We start from the raw sequence: 25116 nt of genomic DNA, 5'->3' as shown, positions 1-25116 counted from the left end.
TGTTTTTCTAGCTTTGTATTGTGTTTTACTACATCACCGTAGCCTTTATATGTGGGGGGCTATCTATCTATCTTTGGGGATTGCTCCGAGGCAGATTAGCTTTTTTTATATTTCTATCTGTAAGAATATTTAGTTCTCCGGCTTTGTCATGGCAACTAGGTCATCGTAGGCTCGTCTCACGGCTACTGTTAGTTGTGTGTCAGGATTAGGTCTGCAGTCTGTTAAGGTTTCAGCCACTCTGGTTACTTTTTGGGTTTCCGCATTTTTTGATCCTCCTCGGTCCCTGAATCATAACACTGGAGCATCATTTCGGGAACGTTGGCATACGTATTTCTCCTTGAACTAACGCATTTTTGAACATCTGAATTTCTTACATTTAGTTCAACGAAATCCTTCGTAATGTTTTCCACGATCGACTCGTTGTTTTTTGGCAGCATGGACGTCGCCGTTGCAACCAACAATACCAGAGACGGTTGCAACGGTTGCAACAGAACCATGATAGTTCCTCATTTTAACCCATGAGGAAGATAGGCATATATGATACCTCGTGCCTATGTGAATTCTGCACCTCAAGCTTTGTTTTGGCCTGCACCTTGCGCTCACATGACTGGGGGCGTGTCTAGACAGAGAAACCAGTCACGTGACCGCAGCCAACATGGAAACCGGAAGTAACGTGCGCTCCACTCATATGGAAAGCGTGCATTCCAGGAACCATGTGACAGCACTGGAGCATTCTGAGATGAATGGCAGGGTGACGTGTGACTGGTGGTGAGTGTATGCACAATCAATGATCATTTGCCGCAGCTGCTGGAGCACAAGACTGGGAGTTGATTGGACTAGCATCGTCCTTGCGTCTCCTGTACTGGAACTTAGTTGGCGCATGTGAATGATTCAGCGGGAGCGGAGGGTCTCCATCATTATAACTAATTCTAGCTGCATCCAAAAGGCGAAGATACAAGTTGCCCAAATCCAGACGTGTCCCTTTGGATGTTGGGTGCACGGCTCAGACTCTGCTTTGCCATGCACCCCACTGCTGGCCGTATCCGACATACCTGCTCCTGGGCCTCCACCTCATTTACAAGCCTGACCTCCACCACACGGAAAGTCCTGGCTTTTATTAGCGCTGTGATGGGACAGGGGGTATTAGGACATACGCTTGGCTGCTCCATAGTGCACACGCCTTGCCCACCACCGGGCAGTGCTGCCAACTGTCTAGAAATTACAGGACAGTCTGTGAAAATAAGGCATTTTTTTGCCCGGTCCATGAAGAAAAAAAAAGTTAATGTGTCCATTATTTTTTTTTTTTAAGCTGAAAAAAACCCCTACAGATTATTGTGACTGTGATTCTCAGTTTGCAGTGACCGCAGCTGACGTCTCACATCAGAATCATGGGCTGCAGACACCGATCACTTCTATTCACAATGATTTATTATGGTTTTACAATGTGTCCATAAAAAATATTGTCTGTCAGTGATTTTTTGATAAGTCATCCAGAAAAACTAAAATGTCAAGTTGCCGACCCCGTATCATAGCCCCCTACATCACTGCTGCAGTAAAAAGGTAAGAAGATAGAACGTTTAATCATTTAGAAACATTAACACAAAATTAAGAGCTTTAAGTTTAATGTAAATATTGTTAAAAGTAAAGAAATAGAAAAAGAAAAGCAAATTATCCCTAAAAAGAATAAAATAATCTCAGTAGAAGTTTGTGTCGTTGAAAACAATTATTTAGATAATGAAAACGTTGAGAGCGATTGATGCCCCAATTACACAAAATCCCTGGAATGTGTTTACAAGTTACATGTTAGGTATAAATATCGGCTCTGGAATTTTGGTTATTTTGTTTCTTTTTCCTTCTGTTTGCTGCTGATCTATTGTACTTACATGCACTGACCACTAGATGGGGCTATGAGAATCCGCATTCTCCAAACAGGAAGAAATCACATGAGTATTTCGGAGAGGAAACGCTCCTCGCGGGGGGCGCTTTACAAATTGTAAGGAGTTTTTGGTCCTTTTTATCCCCCATAATTAACCGTGCAACCTGTCAGAATTTAAACATAACCTGTCCACTCTGCTTTATTGTAACTTTCTAACAAACTTTGGGCCCCATTCATTATTGCATTTGCACCTTTTTTGTGTGTAGATTTCAGTGAGTTTTTTTTATTTGCATCCCCCCATCTTTATTTATGTTTCTTTTTTGTTTTATGCTGTTCATTGCTCTTTGTGCACACTATTTATGGATTTTGATTGCTGCCCAAATTTGACTGTTTATTAAGTTTTAACCTTTTTTTTTTTTTTTTTTTTTTTTTTTTACAAAATGTTGCAAATCTTGCAAATCCTCTGAACAAACCTGGAAAACCTAAAAACCCCCATAAAAAACCTAAAACAAGACAAAAACCAAACCCAAAAGTCCCTTTAAAAAAGATAAATATAACGCAAGCACAAAGCAGGCGCAAGACAAGCAAAACTGGACAAAAAGAAGCAAAAGCAATGATGTGGTTGTGTTCAAGGCGATGTGCGCACGCTGTAGATTTGGTGCAGACATTTTCTGCATGAAATCTGCATCTTCTCGCAGAAAAACGCACCAAAAAACTCACCTAAAAGCACCTGTGTTTTGGTGCACTTATGTGCCATGCGTTTTTTTAATGAAGTCTATGGGTGGAAGGGCTAAAAAAACCTCAAAGAATTGATGCTGCAGATTATTTCCTGCACCAAATCTGCAAGGAAAAAAAAGCACATACCGTATGCACAGGACATCAGAAATCTCAGACTTTGCTGGCTTCAGGATAGGCATGCAGATTTTGGTACAGATTTGTAAAAAAAAAATGCATAAAACCGCAGCGTGTGCACATGACCTTGGTCTCTCAATCAACTCCAGACCTCAGTAATTAGGAACATTATTTATTGCTGAAATCCTGATACTTCTCGCAGCTGAGGGTTTGTTACAACTGTATCCAGTGCATCAGCAGCAGGAATCTTGTGTATGGTTTGTTTCAATGTATCAGTGCAGGTGAAACGCATCAGCCTGAGGTCCTGCTCAGCGGAGTCTTTCTAGACTGGATGCAATTGTGACAAATCCTCAGCTGTGAGTAACATTAAGTCTCTTTACACTTCTGATGTAAATAAACCGGTCCCAGAAGCCGCAGAGAATAAAAAAGAGAGAAATTAAATCCATTAGAAAATTTTGCTCTGAACAAGAAATCAAAAAGTATCACAAATAAAGCGGCTGCCGGCACCAACACCCGGCGACATTACCGATGTACCGCAGAGGCGCCGGCGCCGGGACACACGCACTTACCCTCATCATCCGCCAGGACAGTGCCGGCTGCACCCTGCAGGGCATTAGTATTGGCACCTTGTGTGGGTCTGGCAGCTGCACCCTGCAGGGCATTAGTATTGGCACTATGTGTGGGTGTGGTGGCTGCACCCCGCAGTGCATTAGTATTGGCACCTTTTGTGGGTCTGGCGGCTACACCCCGCAGTGCATTAGTATTGGCACCTTTTGTGGGTCTGGAGGCTGCATCCCGCAGTGCATTAGTATTGGCACCTTGTGTGGATGTGGTGGCTACACCCCGCAGTGCATTAGTATTGGCACTCTGTGTGGGTGTGGTGACTGAACCCCGTAGTTCATTAATATTTGCACCTTGTGTGGGTCTGGCAGCTGCACCCCACAGTGCATTAGTATTGGCACCATGTGTGGGTCTAGCAGCTGCACCCTGCAGTGCATTAGTATTGGCACCTTGTATGGGTCTGGTGGCTGCATCCCGCAGTGCATTAGTATTGGCACCTTGTGTGGGTCTGGCGGCTGCACCCCACAGTGCATTAGTATTAGCACCTTGTGTGGGTCGAGCAGCTGCACCCACAGTGCATTAGTATTGGCACCCTGTGTGGGTCGGGCAGCTGCTTTTTTTGTGACACATTAGAGAAGTGCAGGAGTGAATGTTGTATTATGGAGTTATTGGTGGGTGAAGGTGCCGGACGCGCACTCAGCTCTGCTTCATCCCACTTTATTAGGGCAGTGTGGGGGACATCAGGTGGGATCAGGTGGTCTGCAGTGCGCAGTGATGGGGTCCGCGCAGTCGGCTCTGCTGTACCGGCTCAGTCCTGGGAATAGTGACTCGCCTCCGACACTTGTTTGCCATTGGTGGTTTCAATCGTCTTCACCAAAACAACTTTCTTGGGGTTCAGGGAATTTCGTGTTGAAGAAGAAGAAGATTTCCCATCATAATTCAGGAGGCCGGCTGCAGAAAGAGAATATCAGTATCACATATGATGGGATTAGATACATGGCTCAGCAGACGGTACACTACATCAGAGGATTAGATACACAGCAAAGAGTATCACACATGATAAACATACAGCGCTCCGATAGTGCCACACGGGAAAGGCTTCACACACAGCTCAGCAGACAAGATCATATAGGATAGGATTAGATACGGTATCACATAGGATTAGATACAGCAGCCCTGTAAAGAGTATCACACATAATTGGCTCTGCTACATCAGCTCAGGGGACAGTCGCACATTCATAGTCTTAGATACGTAGCTCAGTAGATAATATCATAGAACATAAGCTCATATACAAAGTATCACACAAGCTGGATTTAGATACACCGGGGCAGCAGCGCAGAGTTCTGGGTGATGTGACCCCGACCTGTTACAGCTTTTATATCGATACTTGTGTCCACATCACACATCAGCCGCTGCATCCCCCCGGAATCTGCTGTAACGGGGGCCACGATCCTTCACAAACCCAGAAACAACCGCAAAAAAGACAGCGAAGAAAAGACAAAAAACTCACCCAACTTATCCATCGCAGACATCTGAGAACTGGAGGGATGATCCTTCAACCTGGAGAGAAACGACATCCTTACACCAAAGAAAAGTAAGTGACCCCCCCCCCCTATGATAGGAGCGCAGCTACACTGACAGGAGGCACCCGACACCAGCAGAATAGTGAGCGCTGCTCTGGAGTATAATACAGGATGTAACTCAGTATCAGTAATGCAATGTATATATACAATGACTGCACTAGCAGAATAGTGAGTGCAGCTCTGGAGTATAATACAGGAGGTAACTCAGGATCAGTAATGTAATGTATGTACATAATAACTGCACCAGCAGAATAGTGAGTGCAGCTCTGGAGTATAATACAGGAGGTAACTCAGGATCAGTAATGTAATGTATGTACACAGTGACTGCACCAGCAGAATAGTGAGTGCAGCTCTGGAGTATAAAACACGAAGTAACTCAGTATCAGTAATGTAATGTATATATACAATGACTGCACCAGCAGAATAGTGAGCGCTGCTCTGGAGTATAAAACAGGAAGTAACTCAGTATCAGTAATGTAATGTATATATACAATGACTGCACCAGCAGAATAGTGAGTGCAGCTCTGGAGTATAATACAGGAGGTAACTCAGGATCAGTAATGTAATGTATGTACACAGTGACTGCACCAGCAGAATAGTGAGTGCAGCTCTGGTGTATAATACAGGAGGTAACTCAGGATCAGTAATGTATGTACACAGTGACTGCACCAGCAGAATAGTGAGTGCAGCTCTGGTGTATAATACAGGAGGTAACTCAGGATCAGTAATGTATGTACACAGTGACTGCACCAGCAGAATAGTGAGTGCAGCTCTGGAGTATAATACAGGTTACATCAGATGTACTTGTAAAATGAGCCGTCTGGCATATAAACTCATGCTCCATACTGCAGTCCAATGCGAGTAGCTCAGGGTAGTTGGTAGAATTGTGATTGCAGCTGTGGATGTGACTGGAGAAAACAAGTTTATGAAGCTGAAGATAAAGTAAAGTTTTTCAGTAGTAGATCATTATTGGGATCGAGCAGTGTGCACGTTGCTTCTTGCACTCACCGGGTCTCTTCGCCCTCCAGCAGTTTCCGGTACGTTGCGATCTCAATGTCCAGCGCCAGCTTGGTGTTCATCAGATCCTGGTAATCCATCGCCTTGCGCGCCATGTCCTGCTTCGCCCTCCTCAGCGCCTCTTCCAGGTCCTGCGCGTGGCTCTTGGCGCTCTGGATGGCTTGCTCCCCATTGTCCTCGGTTTGGGTGATGCTGTTCTCCAGATTTGTCCTCTACAAATGAAGGAACGGGGATGAGACATGGATCTGATGCCACAATCTGGAGATCCAGTGCACTAAGGCTGGGGTCACCCCAGAAACGGGCAGATTTGGGGTTCACTGCACGCAGTATAAAGTTATGGTGCCACGTTGGCCTCAATCAATAGCTGACAGTAGAGAGGACGCCATGTCTGTTCGTCCTGATACTCGGAGAACCTGTGATGACATCACCGCACCTAGAGAGTGATGTCATCAGTCTACACCTCTCCACACAGCGGGCAGCAATGGGGTCTGCTGGTGACATCTATAAAGGCGTAATGTATAGGTGCTATATTGATGAAGGGTCTCTGGGGGACTCAGGACCCTCGTACCTGATTCTTTAGAGCCTCGTTGTCGCTGTTGACGCGTTGTATCATCCGATGAAGCTCCGCCATCTCATTCTTCAGAGCCTTTAGCTCATCAGTCGTCCGTTTACCCTGATTCACCAAATCATCAATCTGCGGATGGAGTCATCAATAAATGAGCTGAGCGATAAGAGGGTCCTGTATAATGGGGGGGGGGGACGTAAAGAAAAAGGGCCCCCCTGGTAGAGATCGCACCCACCTTGCTCTTGTACCAGTGCTCGGCCTCCTGCCGGCTCTTCTCCGCCATGCTCTGGTACTGCGCCCGCACCTCGTCCATGATGTGCTTCATCTCCAGATCCCGGCTATTGTCCAGCTCCACCGTCACCTTGTCACTGTGAACCTGAGACTGCAGCTCCTGGATCTCCTGCCGCAGAAGAAGCCAATGCACATCATTAATGCACCGATACATTGTAACAAACCATCAGAACAGGAGGCTGGTGTGTTTATCTCCTATAATATTGTCTAGGCAGGATACAATTGTAACAAACCCTCAGCTGTGGCCACGGTCACCTCATTACCTCCTTATACAGCTGCTTCAGAACCTCAATCTCGTCGGTCAGACTTTCCAACTTGGATTCGTTGTCCACTTTATGCAGATAGGTGTCATCCAGGTCCTAAGGGGTTAAAAGAGAACAGTATTTAATGGGAAGACCTTAATGATAAGGGTCCTTATATTTACCCATAAGTCTTAATTTGAGGGGTGAATTGTGGGAACTGCGCAACTTCCACTGTTAAAGCGGGGGAGGTCCGGGGCCGAGACTTTATACTTTACTTTGGATTAGTTCATAAATATTACATAGAATTCACTTATATAGAGAAGCAGATTCCCCCTGTAATGATTGGATATTTACCATTTTGTGAAAATATTTTTGTTGCAATGTTATTACAATTTTGATACATTTTTCCCCCTTTGTCACTTGCAGTACCGCTCTTCACCATTGCTGTGAGTCATCATCTGCCATAGACATCAATGATATAGCGCCCCCACCTCAATTGATAATGTATTAGTGGATTATGCACGCACCTTCTTTGTCAGCACAAAATCATTTTCTAATTGATTCCGTTTGTTGATTTCGTCCTCGTAGCTGCAGAAGCAGAAAAGGAAACAGATAATGGAACGATTTTGTCATATGGAGGTGCTGCACATACTGATGACCCGATTAGAGCCAAAGCCTCCCGGGCCTCCGCCAGTGTGGGTATTGTTATTAATATTATTTGAGCATTGTATAACCATATTATTATGGCACTGTCTATAACACTTATCCACTGTATGGCAGAATTATAGGGGCTGTGCTATGTAGTCATTTGGCACTGTATGGTGGTATTATTTAGTTACTATAAGGCAGTATTATTATCGACTAGGAGACTCCATAGCCCTTGACCCTTCACTGGCCATGTCATAAAATACCTGTCTGTGACAAGTCACGGTTGTGGTGTCTGGCTGCAGAACGTTGCTGCGGTTGGCGGCACAAACTGCTCCCTGATATTCCATTCTTTCTTCCTTGGTGTGAATGGAGTTTTATGTAAATGCCCTGTTACGGTTCACTCTTTCCCATTTGCAGATATCTTGGCAGTTCAGCTGCAAATCCTTACCCCCACTATCTGTGTCTATATACACACCTGCATTTCCCCTTGGCTTGTTGCTGGTAATAGTTTTTTTTTTTTTACTTATATAGTATGTATTTTTTTGGCTTGCACTCAGAATATATTAGTGCTCACTTCAGTTATCCTGTTCAGTTATATTTAGTTTTTTTTTTTTTTCTGAATGTGAACACAGCTCCGCCCCTTTCGGCCATGTTTTTTCCATCTCCTATATAAGACAGTCCTTGGTTCCCCCTCTCCACACATAGCAGTTTTTAATTGCAATGAGATGACACACAGTTAGGGTCACAGAGCTAGGGACCCCAATATAGAGATATACCTTGACGAGGTTTTGGGGCTCAGTTACATTGATCAATGTGATTGCTAAATATCTCCTTTTTCCTAATATTCATGGCAGGTATGCAATTCATTATTCACATGTTCAAGTTAGCAAGTAGCATTTTTCATTGTATTTTCCAATATTTTTCCATATGCTTGAGGCATTATACTATTATCTAAGTTTGATGTGCAGCCTTATCCTTATATAGTTTGTTGCTGGTGATAGTTTTCTTCTATGCTGTCCAGATTGCGAGCAGTCAGCTACATTGTTGTATGTTGCTGTCATTCTCCCAAAATCATCTTGCAAATAAGTTGTCCATTTGCATTCTCCTGTTTGTTTTCCCTGTGTGTTCATAGGTCTTAGTGGGGTTGACTAGCGCTCATCCTGTCCGGTCACTACCTAGGGCCTATTTCAGGGTCAGCCAGGGCCTAGGCATCCTGATCAGCACATTGGTGAACCGATCTAGGGACATCAGGGGAGCCAAGGGGTAGCTTTTCCCACTTCCCTAGAGAAAGGGTCTCCCTCCCTCCCCCCCCCCCCCCCCTTGTCTGGTATTCCCCCATAACAAGTATGACACCCCCTTTGTCATCCTTCCCTTGTCGGTCAGAGCTGAGGCTGCAGTGCCCCTTCCACCCATAGCCCCTGTGCCCCGTGCGGAGGACATACCGGCCCTTCAGCTCCTCCACCACGACCTGCATGTTCTGCAGCTCGGCCTGCAGCTTGTCCTTCTCATGCAGGAGGCCATCGATCTGCTGCTTCAGGTGATTGCTGGAGGCCAACGTGATCTGATCGATGTTAGACTTATACGTGTCCTTCTCCTTCAGGAGACGCAGCTGGGTCTTCAGGATCTTGTTCTGTCTCTCCAGGTCCCGGACCTGTCATATAATTACCGGAGCATCAATCACATGGCGTTATACGATTATCATATTATTATGCAACAGGTGACACGTGACTAGCGGATTCATCTGGTGCCATGGCGACACACAACTCTGCATGGGAGCTGTATACACAAAACGGGAGACGCAAAGTTAGAGTATTAGTAATACATTTGAGCAATATAGTTCCATCCTTGGGCTCTTTAGTAACATGGGTGCACAGTAATTACCATAAAATTGGGAATTATTTTACCTGCAAAACTAAAATGTTTCCTTACAGCAGAAGAGATTGAATAAAACAATAACAAAACTTCTCAGCACAGAGTAATGGCTGCAATCACTGGAGAAAATAGAAACAATCAGATCTGATTGTCAATGCAGAACAACAGAATATTACAATACAACCCCCTATAAGATCTGTAGCAAAATTACAAATCCAATGTGTCGACGAAAATGCGCAATTTACAAATGGGTATGACCGCACTTTGCGTTTCCACCTGTGTTTCAGCTGCTTTTTAGGTCTGTTTTGAACTGCAGCGTTTTCATGCCAAAAGGCATGCGTTTTGCTTTTCCATAAGGCTAGGGCCCCACTTTGCGTTTTCCTACTTGCAGTTCTAAACGCACGTTTTTGACTTAATTGATTTGACCAAAGTTGCCTTTTTCAAAATTTTAGCGCTAAAAACGCATGCCTATTTGCCGCGTTTTTTATGCGTTTTCAGCGCTTTTTACATGCTTTTCCACCTGCGTTTTGCCAGATGCGTTTTGTAAATCTTGACACTGTTAAATAAAGTTAAATCGGTCAAAAATAATGAAAAAAGAGAAAAGAATAAATACATAATTTCATAAATTATAAAGAATAGAAATATATAATGAAATTATAGCGGTAATATAGTATTTATTAGAAAAAAAGCAATACATTATACATTTTCTTTCATTTAATTGTCGGATTATGTGTGTGTGAAAAGGGACATATGAAATCATTAAATTAATGTGCAAAAAGCATGCGTTTTGTTAGTCCAAAACGCATGTTTTCTGCACAGAAAAAGCAGGTAAAACGCAGGAATTTGTAGTAATGTTGGTTTTTGCCATTTCTCATTGACTTCAATGTTAGCAAAACGCACCCAAAATGGCAAAAACAATTGACATGCTGCTTCTTTGAACGTATGTTTTTTGCCACAAAATATGCAAATTAAACGCAGCGTTTTAAAACGCAAACTGCGGTCTAGAAATCACATTTATCCATTGAATATCATGGAAACGCAAAACGCAGGCCATTTGGCATTAAAAAGGTGCTTCTCAAAATGCTGCAGAAACGCAGGTAAAAACGCAAAGTGGGTCCCTAGCCTAATAGTCTATGGAAAATGTAGATTTCCTGACCGCACTTTGCATTTCTAAACGCTGCGTTTAATTTGCAGAATTTGTGGCAAAAACCATGCGTTCAAAGAAGCAACATGTCAATTTTTGCCATTTGGGCTGCGTTTTGCTAACATTATCCCCTCCACCTCTGCGTATTGGTATACATATGACTGTTACTTGATTTGTTATATACAGTTAGGTCCAGAAATATTTGGACAGTGACACAATTTTGGCGAGTTGGGCTCTGCACGCCACCACATTGGATTTGAAATGAAACCTCTACAACAGAATTCAAGTGCAGATTGTAACGTTTAATTTGAAGGTTTGAACAAAAATATCTGATAGAAATTGTAGGAATTGTCACATTTCTTTACAAACACTCCACATTTTAGGAGGTCAAAAGTAATTGGACAAATAAACCAAACCCAAACAAAATATTTTTATTTTCAATATTTTGTTGCGAATCCTTTGGAGGCAATCACTGCCTTAAGTCTGGAACCCATGGACATCACCAAACGCTGGGTTTCCTCCTTCTTAATGCTTTGCCAGGCCTTTACAGCCGCAGCTTTCAGGTCTTGCTTGTTTGTGGGTCTTTCCGTCTTAAGTCTGGATTTGAGCAAGTGAAATGCATGCTCAATTGGGTTAAGATCTGGTGATTGACTTGGCCATTGCAGAATGTTCCACTTTTTTGCACTCATGAACTCCTGGGTAGCTTTGGCTGTATGCTTGGGGTCATTGTCCATCTGTACTATGAAGCGCCGTCTGATCAACTTTGCGGCATTTGGCTGAATCTGGGCTGAAAGTATATCCCGGTACACTTCAGAATTCATCCGGCTACTCTTGTCTGCTGTTATGCCATCAATAAACACAAGTGACCCAGTGCCATTGAAAGCCATGCATGCCCATGCCATCACGTTGCCTCCACCATGTTTTACAGAGGATGTGGTGTGCCTTGGATCATGTGCCGTTCCCTTTCTTCTCCAAACTTTTTTCTTCCCATCATTCTGGTACAGGTTGATCTTTGTCTCATCTGTCCATAGAATACTTTTCCAGAACTGAGCTGGCTTCATGAGGTGTTTTTCAGCAAATGTAACTCTGGCCTGTCTATTTTTGGAATTGATGAATGGTTTGCATCTAGATGTGAACCCTTTGTATTTACTTTCATGGAGTCTTCTCTTTACTGGTGACTTAGAGACAGATACACCTACTTCACTGAGAGTGTTCTGGACTTCAGTTGATGTTGTGAACGGGTTCTTCTTCACCAAAGAAAGTATGTGGCGATCATCCACCACTGTTGTCATCCGTGGACGCCCAGGCCTTTTTGAGTTCCCAAGCTCACCAGTCAATTCCTTTTTTCTCAGAATGTACCCGATTGTTGATTTTGCTACTCCAAGCATGTCTGCTATCTCTCTGATGGATTTTTTCTTTTTTTTCAGCCTCAGGATGTTCTGCTTCACCTCAATTGAGAGTTCCTTAGACCGCATGTTGTCTGGTCACAGCAACAGCTTCCAAATGCAAAACCACACACCTGTAATCAACCCCAGACCTTTTAACTACTTCATTGATTACATGTTAATGAGGGAGACGCCTTCAGAGTTAATTGAAGCCCTTAGAGTCCCTTGTCCAATTACTTTTGGTCCCTTGAAAAAGAGGAGGCTATGCATTACAGAGCTATGATTCCTAAACCCTTTCTCCGATTTGGATGTGAAAACTCTCATATTGCAGCTGGGAGTGTGCACTTTCAGCCCATATTATATATAGAATTGTATTTCTGAACATGTTTTTGTAAACAGCTAAAATAACAAAACTTGTGTCACTGTCCAAATATTTCTGGACCTAACTGTATGTGCTGCTAAAACTCTTGTCTGACCCACTGGGATATGCACAGCACTTTACATGGGACTGTGCAATGTTTATGTAATCCCCCTGTTTCTGTGGTAATAGTAATTGTATTGCACATGACACTTTATTCCCTGTATCCTCTGTGGACATGTACTTCCTTGTAGCAATATTGTGATTTAATTAACTACATACTGAATACCTGGATACCCTTTTTGACCCCTGCTCTCCATATGCAAATTACGAGTGTTATAATATGGTATTTGCCAGTTAATAAAATATTTATTGTTATCCCTTAAACCACAATTCTCTGTCTTTTTGCTGAGTTTTGCTAACATTGAAGTCAATGAGAAGTTCAAAAAAGCAACAAACATCAAAATTCCAGCGTTTTACCTGCTTTTTAGGTGCAGAAACACTGCGTTTTTTACTTAAAAAATGCATGCTTTTTGGACATTAAAATAATGGAATCATATGTCCCTTTACACACACACATAGTCCGACAATTAAATTAGTTAAATTATGATTTTATTGCTATTTTAGCAATAAATATTATAAAACCGCTATATTTTCATTTAATAAAACTATTTTCTTTATTAATTCAAAAATTATATATGTTTTGCTTTTTTTTCTCTTTTTTTATTTTTTGACTATTTAATCTTTATTTAGCAGTGTCTTGATGTTCAAAACGCATCTGTCAAAACGCAGGTGGAAAAAGCATGTAAAAAGCGCTAAATACGCATCTAAAACACAGTAAATTTGCATGCGTTTTTAGCGATTTTTGCTCATCAGCCAATATTCTAACATAAGATTAAATTTCCAATGCAGAATTCCCTCAGTGTAGTGACTACATATGTCCATAAGATGGTGCTGTGAATTAAAGGCTCCATTCATCATTTGTGTTTTTTTTATCTTTTTTTTTTTTTTACTACAAATTCTTCAAAATGGTTCATGTGGTTCATCAGTTTGGTGCAAAATCTAAAATGCTCTTTATTTCGTCTTTGTCCCTGTTTCACAAATTTTTGACACAAATTTGTTTTATATGTTGTTACTGTACATTATTTTATATTACTGTAATAAGTTTGTATAAATACTGTAAATATTTTTGTGTTGTGGAACGAATTGTCCTTGTTTCAATTATTTCCTCTGGGAAAATTCGCTTTGATATAAGAGTAACTTGGTTTAAGAGCTCACTCCCGGAACCAATTATGCTCATAATCCAAGGTTCCAGATAATCCAAGGTTGTTGTAGAACAAGGGAGATGGGAGGTGCTCCTGCAAAAACTGCATTGGGTCTAGGAGCTTAAGGCTTATGTGCCCATCAGACTTTGTACCTGCGGATATATCCGCAGATATGTCCGCAGGTTTCCCGCAGCTGCTCCCCAGATACCTCAGCTATTTATAGCTGCGGGATTCCAGCGAAATAGCTACAGTAAACCTGCGGACATTCATGCGGCTTACCTGCGGAAGTCCCGGCCTCTATCTCCATAGAGGAGGGTCGGGAATTCCGCAGGTATTTCCGCATGAATAATTGACATGCAGTTACGTGCTGCTGCAGGACATCCGCAGCATGTTCCGCAGCCGCACATTCCGCAGCATGGACGCAGCACTCCCCATGTCCCATAGGATAACATGGGGGGTGTCTGTACTTGCTAAAACCTGCGGATTTATCTAGAAAATCCAGATAAATCCACACGTTTTTCGCGGAAAAATCCCCGGGTACAAAGTCCCATGGGCACATAGCCTTAGGCGATGTGCACATGCCGAGTATCTGCTGCAGAAATATTCTGCACTTTCTGGCAGAAAAATGCACCAAAAATGAGTTGCGTTTTTGGTGCATTTTTCATGTGTTTTCATTAATAGTCTATAGGTGGAAGGGCTCAAAAACCCACTCAAAACGCATAAAGAATTGACAAGCTGCAGATTAATTTCTGCACCAAATCTGCAAGGAAAAAATAGGCAGTGTGTGCTCAGCACTTCAGAATTCTTATGGACTTTGCTGGCATAAGGATAGACATGCAGATTTGTGACAAAACTGCACTAAAAATATACAAAAAAAACGCAGTGTGTGCACATGTTGCAGATTTGTCACGTTTTTAATGCATCTCTCAGTGCAGATTTCTCCCAAAACCTGAAGGGTCTCCTGATGTCAACAAAGTGTATGAGAATCCTGAAGTCTCCTGCGCACTGTGAGTATTTTCTCCTTGCAGATCTGGTGCAGATTTAAATCTGCAGAATGTCAATTCTTTGGCTGGAATCACACTTGCGAGTGTAAAATCGGTCCGATTCTCATGCCAGAAAGTCGGACGATTTTAGTTCACTTTTCATCAGTGTGCTGTCAGTGTGCTATCAGTGTGCTGTCAGTTTTTACCCTCAGCAGCTGCTACTCATGTAATGTTATGTACAGAAGCATTTACATTGTTCTCTGCTACATGCGTGAAATGTATTGAGAAAAATGGATGTCACTAGGATGGTCCGTGTGCCGTCCGTGTGACATCCTTTTTTTATCACGCACCCATAGACTTTCATTGAAAAGACTCGTGCGAGAAACTCACCAAAACACAGCAGGCTGCAATTTTTTTCTCAGCCCAATTTGGACTGAGAAAAAAATAGCAGATGGGAGCTGCCTCATTGATTAACATTGGTCCGAGTGCAATACGAGAATTTCTTGCATTGCACTCGTGCGAGTCCGGCCTTTCAGCGTTTTTGCTGCAGATTTCACCCATACTAATGAGTGGGAAAAATCTGCACCAAAAACGCATCACAATGTGGCAAAAAGGTGCTGTTTTTTTCTGCTGCATTTTTCCTGCCAAGAGATGTAGAAATGGCGCAGACATTTGTAAACCAAATACTTTACATGAGCACATAAACTCAGGATATTATTGGCGCTGAACGAACTGACATTCTGCAGCGTTAAATCTGCACCAAATCTGCAATAAAATCAGCAGCGTGTGCACGAGGCTTCAGGAATCTCAGTCACTTCTTTGGCATCAGGAAACTATTCTGGTTTTGTGACAACTTTGCACTGAAGAACGCATAAAAACACGATAAAAACCCAGCGTGTGTGTAGTGAGTCCTGTACACTGCGCTTATGGCACTGCGCCCGCTCCTGTGTCTGCACCATGAGAACTGCACTGAGATTATACCACAAACCCAAACACTGGGCACACAGGTGTGCGGCGCCCTGAGCTGGGAGGTTGGCAGCACAATGGCAGCTGGGAGGCTCCTGCCATGAGGATTATGCAGCCTGTGTTTACAGAGGGCATTAATCACAATAACCCAGTAATGAAATAGGATCTGGCCATTATTCCACTGATGCCAACAATCATTTTCCCACCATTCTGTGTCCCCTGCCCAGGATCACAGGAGTCCTGTGGTCACCGTGTCACATGGGATCAGATAACATGGACGTGCTCCAGACCCTGAGAAATGACCGGAGACCTCTGGCTTCATGTCAATAAAGCTGAATCACCGGAGAATGAAAGGCTCCCATATTAATCATCAGCATCAAGATCTCTGATTGTTGTCATTGAAGGGAAATATTCTTAGTTCTTCCCAGAGTCTGGAAACTGTTCTGCTGTGTGATCATTACAAATGCATCAATCTTCTGTAGCCGCAGCCTGACTGCAGATTTAGAGGGAAGATGTCATTACATTCATGTTGCCCGAACCAAGACTCTGGCTGCATTATTGAATAAATCTGAATGTACTGATATTCCCTAATGGTGGCGGTATAAATCTGTATATAGTGAGCTCCCTCTAGTGGTGGCGGTATAAATCTGTATATAGTGAGCGCCCTCTACTGGTGGCTGTATAAATCTGTATGTAGTGAGCTCCCTCTAGTGGTGGCTGTATAAATCTGTATATAGTGAGCTCCCTCTAGTGGTGGCTGTATAAATCTGTATGTAGTGAGCTCCCTCTAGTGGAGGCTGTATAAATCTGTATGTAGTGAGCTCCCTCTAGTGGTGGCGGTATAAATCTGTATGTAGTGAGCTCTCTCTAGTGGTGATTGTATAAATCTGTATGTAGTGAGCTCCCTCTAGTGGTGGCGGTATAAATCTGTATATAGTGAACTCCCTCTAGTGGTGGCGGTATAAATCTGTATATAGTGAGCTCCCTCTAGTGGTGGCTGTATAAATCTGTATGTAGTGAGCTTCCCCTAGTGGTGGCTGTATAAATCAGTATGTAGTGACCTCCCTCTAGTGGTGGCGGTATAAATCTGTATGTAGTGAGCTCCCTCTAGTGGTGGATGTATAAATCTGTATGTAGTGAGCTCCCTCTAGTGGTGGCTGTATAAATCTGTATGTAGTGAGCTCCCCCTAATGGTGGCTGTATAAATCTGTATGTAGTGACCTCCCTCTAGTGGTGGCTGTATAAATCTGTATGTAGTGAGCTCCCCCTAGTGGTGGCTGTATAAATCTGTATGTAGTGAGCTCCCTCTAGTGGTGGCTATATAAATCTGTATGCAGTGAGCTCCCTCTAGTGGTGGCTGTATAAATCTGTATGTAGTGAGCTCCCTCTAGTGGTTGCAGTATAAATCTGTATGTAGTGAGCTCCCTCTAGTGGTGGCTGTATAAATCTGTATATAGTGAGCTCCCCCTAGTGGTGGCTGTATAAATCTGTATGTAGTGACCTCCCTCTAGTGGTGGCTGTATAAATCTGTATGTAGTGAGCTCCCCCTAGTGGTGGCTGTATAAATCTGTATGTAGTGAGCTCCCTCTAGTGGTGGCTATATAAATCCTGTATGCAGTGAGCTCCCTCTAGTGGTGGCTGTATAAATCTGTATGTAGTGAGCTCCCTCTAGTGGTTGCTGTATAAATCTGTATGTAGTGAGCTCCCTCTAGTGGTGGCTGTATAAATCTGTATATAGTGAGCTCCCCCTAGTGGTGGCTGTATAAATCTGTATGTAGTGACCTCCCTCTAGTGGTGGCTGTATAAATCTGTATGTAGTGAGCTCCCCCTAGTGGTGGCTGTATAAATCTGTATGTAGTGAGCTCCCTCTAGTGGTGGCTATATAAATCTGTATGCAGTGAGCTCCCTCTAGTGGTGGCTGTATAAATCTGTATGTAGTGACCTCCCTCTAGTGGTAGCTGTATAAATCTGTATGTAGTGAGCTCCCCCTAGTGGTGGCTGTATAAATCTGTATATAGTGAGCTCCCCCTAGTGGTGGCTGTATAAATCTGTATGCAGTGAGCTCCCTCTAGTGGTGGCTGTATAAATCTGTATGTAGTGAGCTCCCTCTAGTGGTGACTGTATAAATCTGTATGTAGTGAGCTCCCTCTAGTGGTGACTGTATAAATCTGTATGTAGTGAGCTCCCTCTAGTGGTGGTTGTATAAATCTGTATGTAGTGAGCTCCCTCTAGTGGTGGCTGTATAAATCTGTATGCAGTGAGCTCCCTCTAGTGGTGGCTGTATAAATCTGTATGTAGTGACCTCCCTCTAGTGGTGGCTGTATAAATCTGTATGTAGTGAGCTCCCCCTAGTGGTGGCTGTATAAATCTGTATATAGTGAGCTCCCCCTAGTGGTGGCTGTATAAATCTGTATGCAGTGAGCTCCCTCTAGTGGTGGCTGTATAAATCTGTATGTAGTGAGCTCCCTCTAGTGGTGAGTGTATAAATCTGTATGTAGTATTCTCCCTCTAGTGGTGGCTGTATAAATCTGTATGTAGTGAGCTCCCTCTAGTGGTGGCTGTATAAATCTGTATGTAGTGAGCTCCCTCTAGTGGTGACTGTATAAATCTGTTTGTAGTGAGCTCCCTCTAGTGCTGACTGTATAAATCTGTATGTAGTGAGCTCGCTCTAGTGGTGGCTGTATAAATCTGTATGTAGTGAGCTCCCTCTAGTGGTGACTGTATAAATCTGTATGTAGTGAGCTCCCTCTAGTGGTGGCTGTATAAATCTGTATGTAGTGAGCTCCCTCTAGTGGTGACTGTATAAATCTGTATGTAGTGAGCTCCCTCTAGTGGTGGCTGTATAAATCTGTATGTAGTGAGCTCCCTCTAGTGGTGACTGTATAAATCTGTATGTAGTGAGCTCCCTCTAGTGGAGGCTGTATAAATCTGTATGTAGTGAGCTCCCTCTAGTGGTGACTGTATAAATCTGTATGTAGTGAGCTCCCTCTAGTGGTGACTGTATAAATCTATATGTAGTGACCTCCCTCTAGTGGTGGCTGTATAAATCTGTATGTAGTGAGCTCCCTCTAGTGGTGGCTGTATAAATCTGTATGTAGTGAGCTCCCTCTAGTGGTGACTGTATAAATCTGTTTGTAGTGAGCTCCCTCTAGTGCTGACTGTATAAATCTGTATGTAGTGAGCTCGCTCTAGTGGTGGCTGTATAAATCTGTATGTAGTGAGCTCCCTCTAGTGGTGACTGTATAAATCTGTATGTAGTGAGCTCCCTCTAGTGGTGGCTGTATAAATCTGTATGTAGTGAGCTCCCTCTAGTGGTGACTGTATAAATCTGTATGTAGTGAGCTCCCTCTAGTGGTGGCTGTATAAATCTGTATGTAGTGAGCTCCCTCTAGTGGTGACTGTATAAATCTGTATGTAGTGAGCTCCCTCTAGTGGTGGCTGTATAAATCTGTATGTAGTGAGCTCCCTCTAGTGGTGACTGTATAAATCTGTATGTAGTGAGCTCCCTCTAGTGGAGGCTGTATAAATCTGTATGTAGTGAGCTCCCTCTAGTGGTGACTGTATAAATCTGTATGTAGTGAGCTCCCTCTAGTGGTGACTGTATAAATCTGTATGTAGTGAGCTCCCTCTAGTGGTGACTGTATAAATCTATATGTAGTGACCTCCCTCTAGTGGTGGCTGTATAAATCTGTATGTAGTGAGCTCCCTCTAGTGGTGACTGTATAAATCTGTATGCAGTGAGCTCCCTCTAATGATTGCTAAAAGTAGCTACTATGAAATTGAATTGCAATAACAAGTGATCCCTTATTTCTATAACATTTTTAATAGCGTGTGAATATATTACATGGTTATGAGGAGTTAGACAATGCACCCAGGATACGAGGCGCGGCGTTCCCTGACGCTGAATGTACAGATATTCTGTATGTGTAGCAGTTGTGACTTACATGGCTATTGAGCTGCTCACATCTGATAGGTCAGCTTCAATGATTGCAAAAGTAAATGTGCCCTTTAATTTCTAGAAATAATTCTAGGGCTGCTCTGCAAACTTCTGCTCCTTAAATATGGGGCAGGCGACAATCCCCCACCCCAATGTCTGCTGACAGGGCACTCCTCCAAAAATGGGAGTAGCAGAGGGGATGGCACCCACCATTACTGAGCCCACTTATTCCTGGAGCCCCACAGCAGCCGCACGACCTTGTGCAGACAGTAACTCTCACCAGAACGCGCTAAAGAACAGGAATATGGTCAGTACAATGCAAAGTGTTTGCATTCCTCTCCATTCTCATGACCTCCGCTTGTTGGCAGTGAATGGAATTCTTATTTTCTAGCTTCCATTCAGTGAATAGGCACAAGCTCACAGCGAGCGTCACAATGTATCAGCGCAGACAATCCTCTGTGAGAAGAACACACAGCAAAAACCCTCTGGATCCCGACAGCAGAAGAGACAGAGACTGTGCGGAGGGATCTGTGCGCGCAGGGATCCAGAGGATTCTCAGAGTCTATTAGATACAATTGTAACAAATCCGCAGCTGTGATGGGTCTTATGTCTGTACAGGATTACTATATGTGAGAGCAACAAGAAACCAGAGGGGATGAAATCACGCAGGATAGATACTGTATCACAGATAATGATTAGATACACAGCTCAGCTGAAAGTATCACACAAGATAGGATTAGATACACAGCTCAGCAGACAGTATCACACAGGATAGGATTAGATACACAGCTCAGCAGACAGTATCACACAGGATAGGATTAGATACACAGCTCAGCAGACAGTATCACACAGGATAGGACTAGATACACGGCTCAGCAGACAGTATCACACAGGATAGGATTAGATACACAGCTCAGCAGACAGTATCACACAGGATAGGACTAGATACACAGCTCAGCAGACAGTATCACACAGGAGAGGATTAGATACACGGCTCAGCAGACAGTATCACACAGGAGAGGATTAGATACACAGCTGTGCAGACAGTATCACACAGGATAGGATTAGATACACAGCTCAGCAGACCGTATCACACAGGATAGGACTAGATACACAGCTCAGCAGACAGTATCACACAGGAGAGGATTAGATACACAGCTCAGCAGACAGTATCACACAGGAGAGGATTAGATACACGGCTCAGCAGACAGTATCACACAGGAGAGGATTAGATACACAGCTGTGCAGACAGTATCACACAGGATAGGATTAGATACACAGCTCAGCAGACCGTATCACACAGGATAGGACTAGATACACAGCTCAGCAGACAGTATCACACAGGAGAGGATTAGATACACAGCTCAGCAGACAGTATCACACAGGATAGGACTAGATACACAGCTCAGCAGACAGTATCACACAGGATAGGATTAGATACACGGCTCAGCAGACAGTATCACACAGGATAGGATTAGATACACAGCTCAAGAGACAGTATCACACAGGATAGGATTAGATACACAGCTCAGCAGACAGTATCACACAGGAGAGGATTAGATACACAGCTCAGCAGACAGTATCACACAGGATAGGACTAGATACACAGCTCAGCAGACAGTATCACACAGGAGAGGATTAGATACACAGCTCAGCAGACAGTATCACACAGGAGAAGATTAGATACACAGCTCAGCAGACAGTATCACACAGGAGAAGATTAGTTACACAACTCAGCAGTATCACACAGGAGAGGATTAGATACACAGCTCAGCAGATAGTATCACACAGGAGAGGATTAGATACACAGCTCAGCAGATAGTATTACACAGGACAGGATTAGCTACACAGCTCATCAGACAGTATCACACAGGATAGGATTAGATACACAGCTCAGCAGACAGTATCACACAGGACAGGATTAGCTACATAGCTCAGCAGACAGTATCACAGGATAGGATGAGATACACAGCTCAGCAGACAGTATCACACACAATAGGATTAGATACACAGCTCAGCAGACAGTATCACACAGGAGAGGATTAGATACACAGCTCAGCAGACAGTATCACACAGGATAGGATTAGATACACAGCTCAGCAGACAGTATTACACAGGATAGGATTAGATACACAGCTCAGCAGACAGTATCACACAGGAGAGGATTAGATACACAGCTCAGCAGACAGTATCACACAGGGTAGGATTAGATACACAGCTCAGCAGACAGTATTACACAGGATAGGATTAGATACACGGCACAGCAGACAGTATCACACAGGATAGGATTAGATACACAGCTGTGCAGACAGTATCACACAGGATAGGACTACATACACGGCTCAGCAGACAGTATCACACAGGAGAGGATTAGATACACAGCTGTGCAGACAGTATCACACAGGATAGGATTAGATACAGAGCTCTGTAGACAGTATCACACAGGATAGGATTAGATACACAGCTCAGCAGGTAGTATCACAGGATAGGATTGGATACTGCTCATCTGATGAGATGCACGCACATGATCTTGCCTCTGTCTTTTCTGGTTTCTGGACTTTTTTTCAGGTTACATTTAGGGCTTCGTTCACACGCTGTGGATTTAGTTGCTGCGGATTTAGTTGCTGCGGATTTAGTTGCAGCAGATTTCTAGTCCTCTTCGCATGTGCCACCGCTCACATTATTTCACAGTTCATTCACTTCATTGTTACTTTATTACAATGTGGATTTCACCCCCGCAAATATGGACAGAAAATCTGCAGACTATCCATAAAGAAAAAGTGACTCCAACACATGATATATATCCCCTCTGTACTCAAGTGGAAAACGGCTGATAACAGGGAACAACAGCACCCAACTGCACATTAAATGGAATCTGTCACCAGGTTTTTGCTCTCCATCTGAGAGCAGCATAATATAGATACAGATTCCAGTGATGTGTCACTTATTGAGTTGTTCGCTATCGTTTTGATATAATCACTGTTTTCTCTGCTGCAGATCTAGCAGTTATACAGAGCTCATGAATATTCTGGACTATCTGCAGCACGCCAAGTAGTCCTGTAATGATAACATCACTGTTTAATCAGCAGGATATTATCAAAACTACACTAAGCAGCCCAGTAATTGACATCGCTGGAATCAGGATCTCTGCCCCTACATAATGCCGCTCTCAGATTAGGTGGCAAAAACCTGGTGACAGATTCCCTTTAACGTCATTCTGACTGCCCCATAACCCTTTACCTTGTCTATGAAGTTGACAAACTGATTGTTGAGCCCCTTGATCTGCTCCTTCTCCTCGGTCCTCATCTGGTGCAGTTTGGGGTCCACCTCCAGGGTGGGGAGAGAAGAAAGAAGGAAGGTGCTGGACCCCGGCGTGACCCTGGAGAGGTTCAGGCCGCTCATGGCTCGCTGAATCCCAGGCTGGTAGCCGCCGGTGCTCGCCCGGAAGACGGTGGGCCGCCCAGACAGCGAGCCATGGGACCGACTGCTGAACCCCCGGGTGGTGGCGTAGCGGTTGTTGTAGAGACTCATGGTGCCCTGCGGCCGGGAGGAATGGCGGAATTGTGCAGGCAGCGAGGAGTGGAAATAACACTGAGCGGCTTCACGTGGGACCGGCTGTTTTTTCCTTTTGGTTTATTGACACATTATTAGAATGAACCTTCCTCCTCCGGAGACCGGGGCGGATCGTGGCTCCAGTCCAGACCCGTCCCTCCATGGCACCACCTCGCCGGCAGACACAGACAGAAAAGGGCCCCGTGCAACAATCGTGTATGGGGGTCCTATTCAGTCCAATAACTCAAAATCAAAAACCAAATCTTTATTTTGATATAGCGCTAACATATTCCGCAGCACTTTACAGACATCAGGAACACTGTCCCCATTGGGGCTCACAATCTAGAGTCCCTATCTGTATGTCTTTGGAGTGTGGGAGGAAACCGGAGAACCCGGAGGAAACCCACGCAAACACAGGGAGAACATACAAACTCCTTGCAGATGTTATCCTTGGTGGGATTTGAACCCAGGAACCCAGCGCTGCAAGGATGTAGTGCTAACCACTGAGCCACCGTGCTGCCCCCTGACCTCTCGGGCCCCTGTGCAGCTGCAGTGGTTGCACCAATGATATGTCCGCCCCTGCACCTCCTTAGCCGCAGATGTTCCTCTCTGATCCTGGCCTCTAAGGCTGCTTTCACACATCAGTTTTTTGCCATCAGGCTAATCCGGTGAAAAAAGTGATGCAACGGATCCGGCGAAAAAACGGATCAGTCAAATCAGTTTTTTCCATCCGTTTCTTCCGTTTTTTGACGGATCCATTTTGATACTGAGCGTGCTCAGTTCAAAAAAACGGATCCGGCGGATGTAATCCGTTTTTTGCCATATTACGCCAGATCCGGCGTCCATTAGCTTCCATTATAAAACACTCCAGATCCGGCGCAATACGGTTTTTCGACGGAGACAAAAAACGTTCACCTCAACGTTCCATCCGGCCGCCGGACAAGCAAATTTTGCCAGAACCGGCGCTATTAGAAGTCTATGGGGGAAAAAACGCATCCGGCGTCAACAGACGCCAGATGCGTTTTTTCATGTTTCTGCCGGATTGCGCCTGATGGCAAAAAACTGATGTGTGAAAGCAGCCCAAGCCATCCTGATATTGAGACCACTAATGACGGACACGTGAAGGATGGAGGACACGTGAAGACCACGTGAAGACCACCATCAATCCCAACCACAGAGGGACAAGGGGCCGCACCGTGAGCTTATACTATCGGGTTGGAGGGCGCACCAGCAACATTGTAGCAGATTGCAACATATGTGGCTTAATTTTCACAAAACTGTTGCAAAGTGGCCAAAAAATTAACTTGCAAAAAGTGGAAAATGTTTCACTTTATTACTCAAAAGCTGCACAAGTGTTGCTGTTCTATTAGCGTCAGGCATGGACTTGCTGAAACTTGTAGTTCTTCTCCGCAGTCACAGAAGTTACTTAATCCTCATCTTTCCCTTTTTGCAGCTGTGGAAAAAAAAATCATGAATATTCCACCCAACGCCTGTCCAAAAATGACATAGGGTGTGAAGAAGAAGGAAGAAGAAATAAATAAAAAAGGAAAGAGAAATCAGGAAAGTCATCAAAAACTGACCCATCCTGCACCGCAGCAGGTCCGGGGGTCTCACAGGGGGAACCTTTACATACAGACCCTTTTTTATGTTTTGTTTTACAATAGTTTTTATTGAAGTTTTTTGGGGTAAATCTACAAGAAAGAAAAAGTAAAACAAAAAAAAAAGTTCAAACAAATATAAAATCACATAAAACAAATACAAAATAAGGGGCGGGATAGAAAAGCGAAATGGGGGGTAAGGGAAGGAAACAATCATTTTTATTAGGGGGAAAAGAGGGAAGACGGGAAGGAGGATAGGAGAGAGAAAGCTTTTGTAAAACGACAAGCACCGATCTTATACTTCCGATACTTCCGATAATTCCGATAATTCCGATATGATTTGTTCTTATAAGACCAATTTTTGTTGTTGAAAAGCAAAATTTTAGTAACAAACAGACAACAATAAACACAAGCTGCTTG

The 25116-nt window shown here is 43.7% G+C and overlaps 1 protein-coding gene across 1 annotated transcript; it reads right to left on the bottom strand.

Moving 5' to 3' along the window:
* Positions 1-1410: 1410 nt before the first annotated feature.
* On the bottom strand, positions 1411-23276 carry LOC142244938 (keratin, type II cytoskeletal 8-like). Its single transcript, XM_075317064.1, has 9 exons — positions 22787-23276; positions 9079-9287; positions 7516-7576; positions 7010-7105; positions 6691-6855; positions 6459-6584; positions 5882-6102; positions 4801-4850; positions 1411-4240 (listed from the first exon to the last, which is right to left on the bottom strand). The coding sequence occupies exons 1-9, from the start codon at positions 23075-23077 to the stop codon at positions 4098-4100; spliced, it is 1362 nt and encodes a 453-aa protein (XP_075173179.1). The 5' UTR covers positions 23078-23276; the 3' UTR covers positions 1411-4097.
* Between the last annotated feature and the right edge of the window lie 1840 nt (positions 23277-25116).

The sequence above is a fragment of the Anomaloglossus baeobatrachus genome, chromosome 7, assembly GCF_048569485.1.
Source record: "Anomaloglossus baeobatrachus isolate aAnoBae1 chromosome 7, aAnoBae1.hap1, whole genome shotgun sequence".
Lineage (NCBI taxonomy): Eukaryota > Metazoa > Chordata > Amphibia > Anura > Aromobatidae > Anomaloglossus > Anomaloglossus baeobatrachus.
The sequence above is the reverse complement of the archived record's forward strand: the minus strand, read 5'-3'. Positions and strand labels throughout refer to the sequence as shown.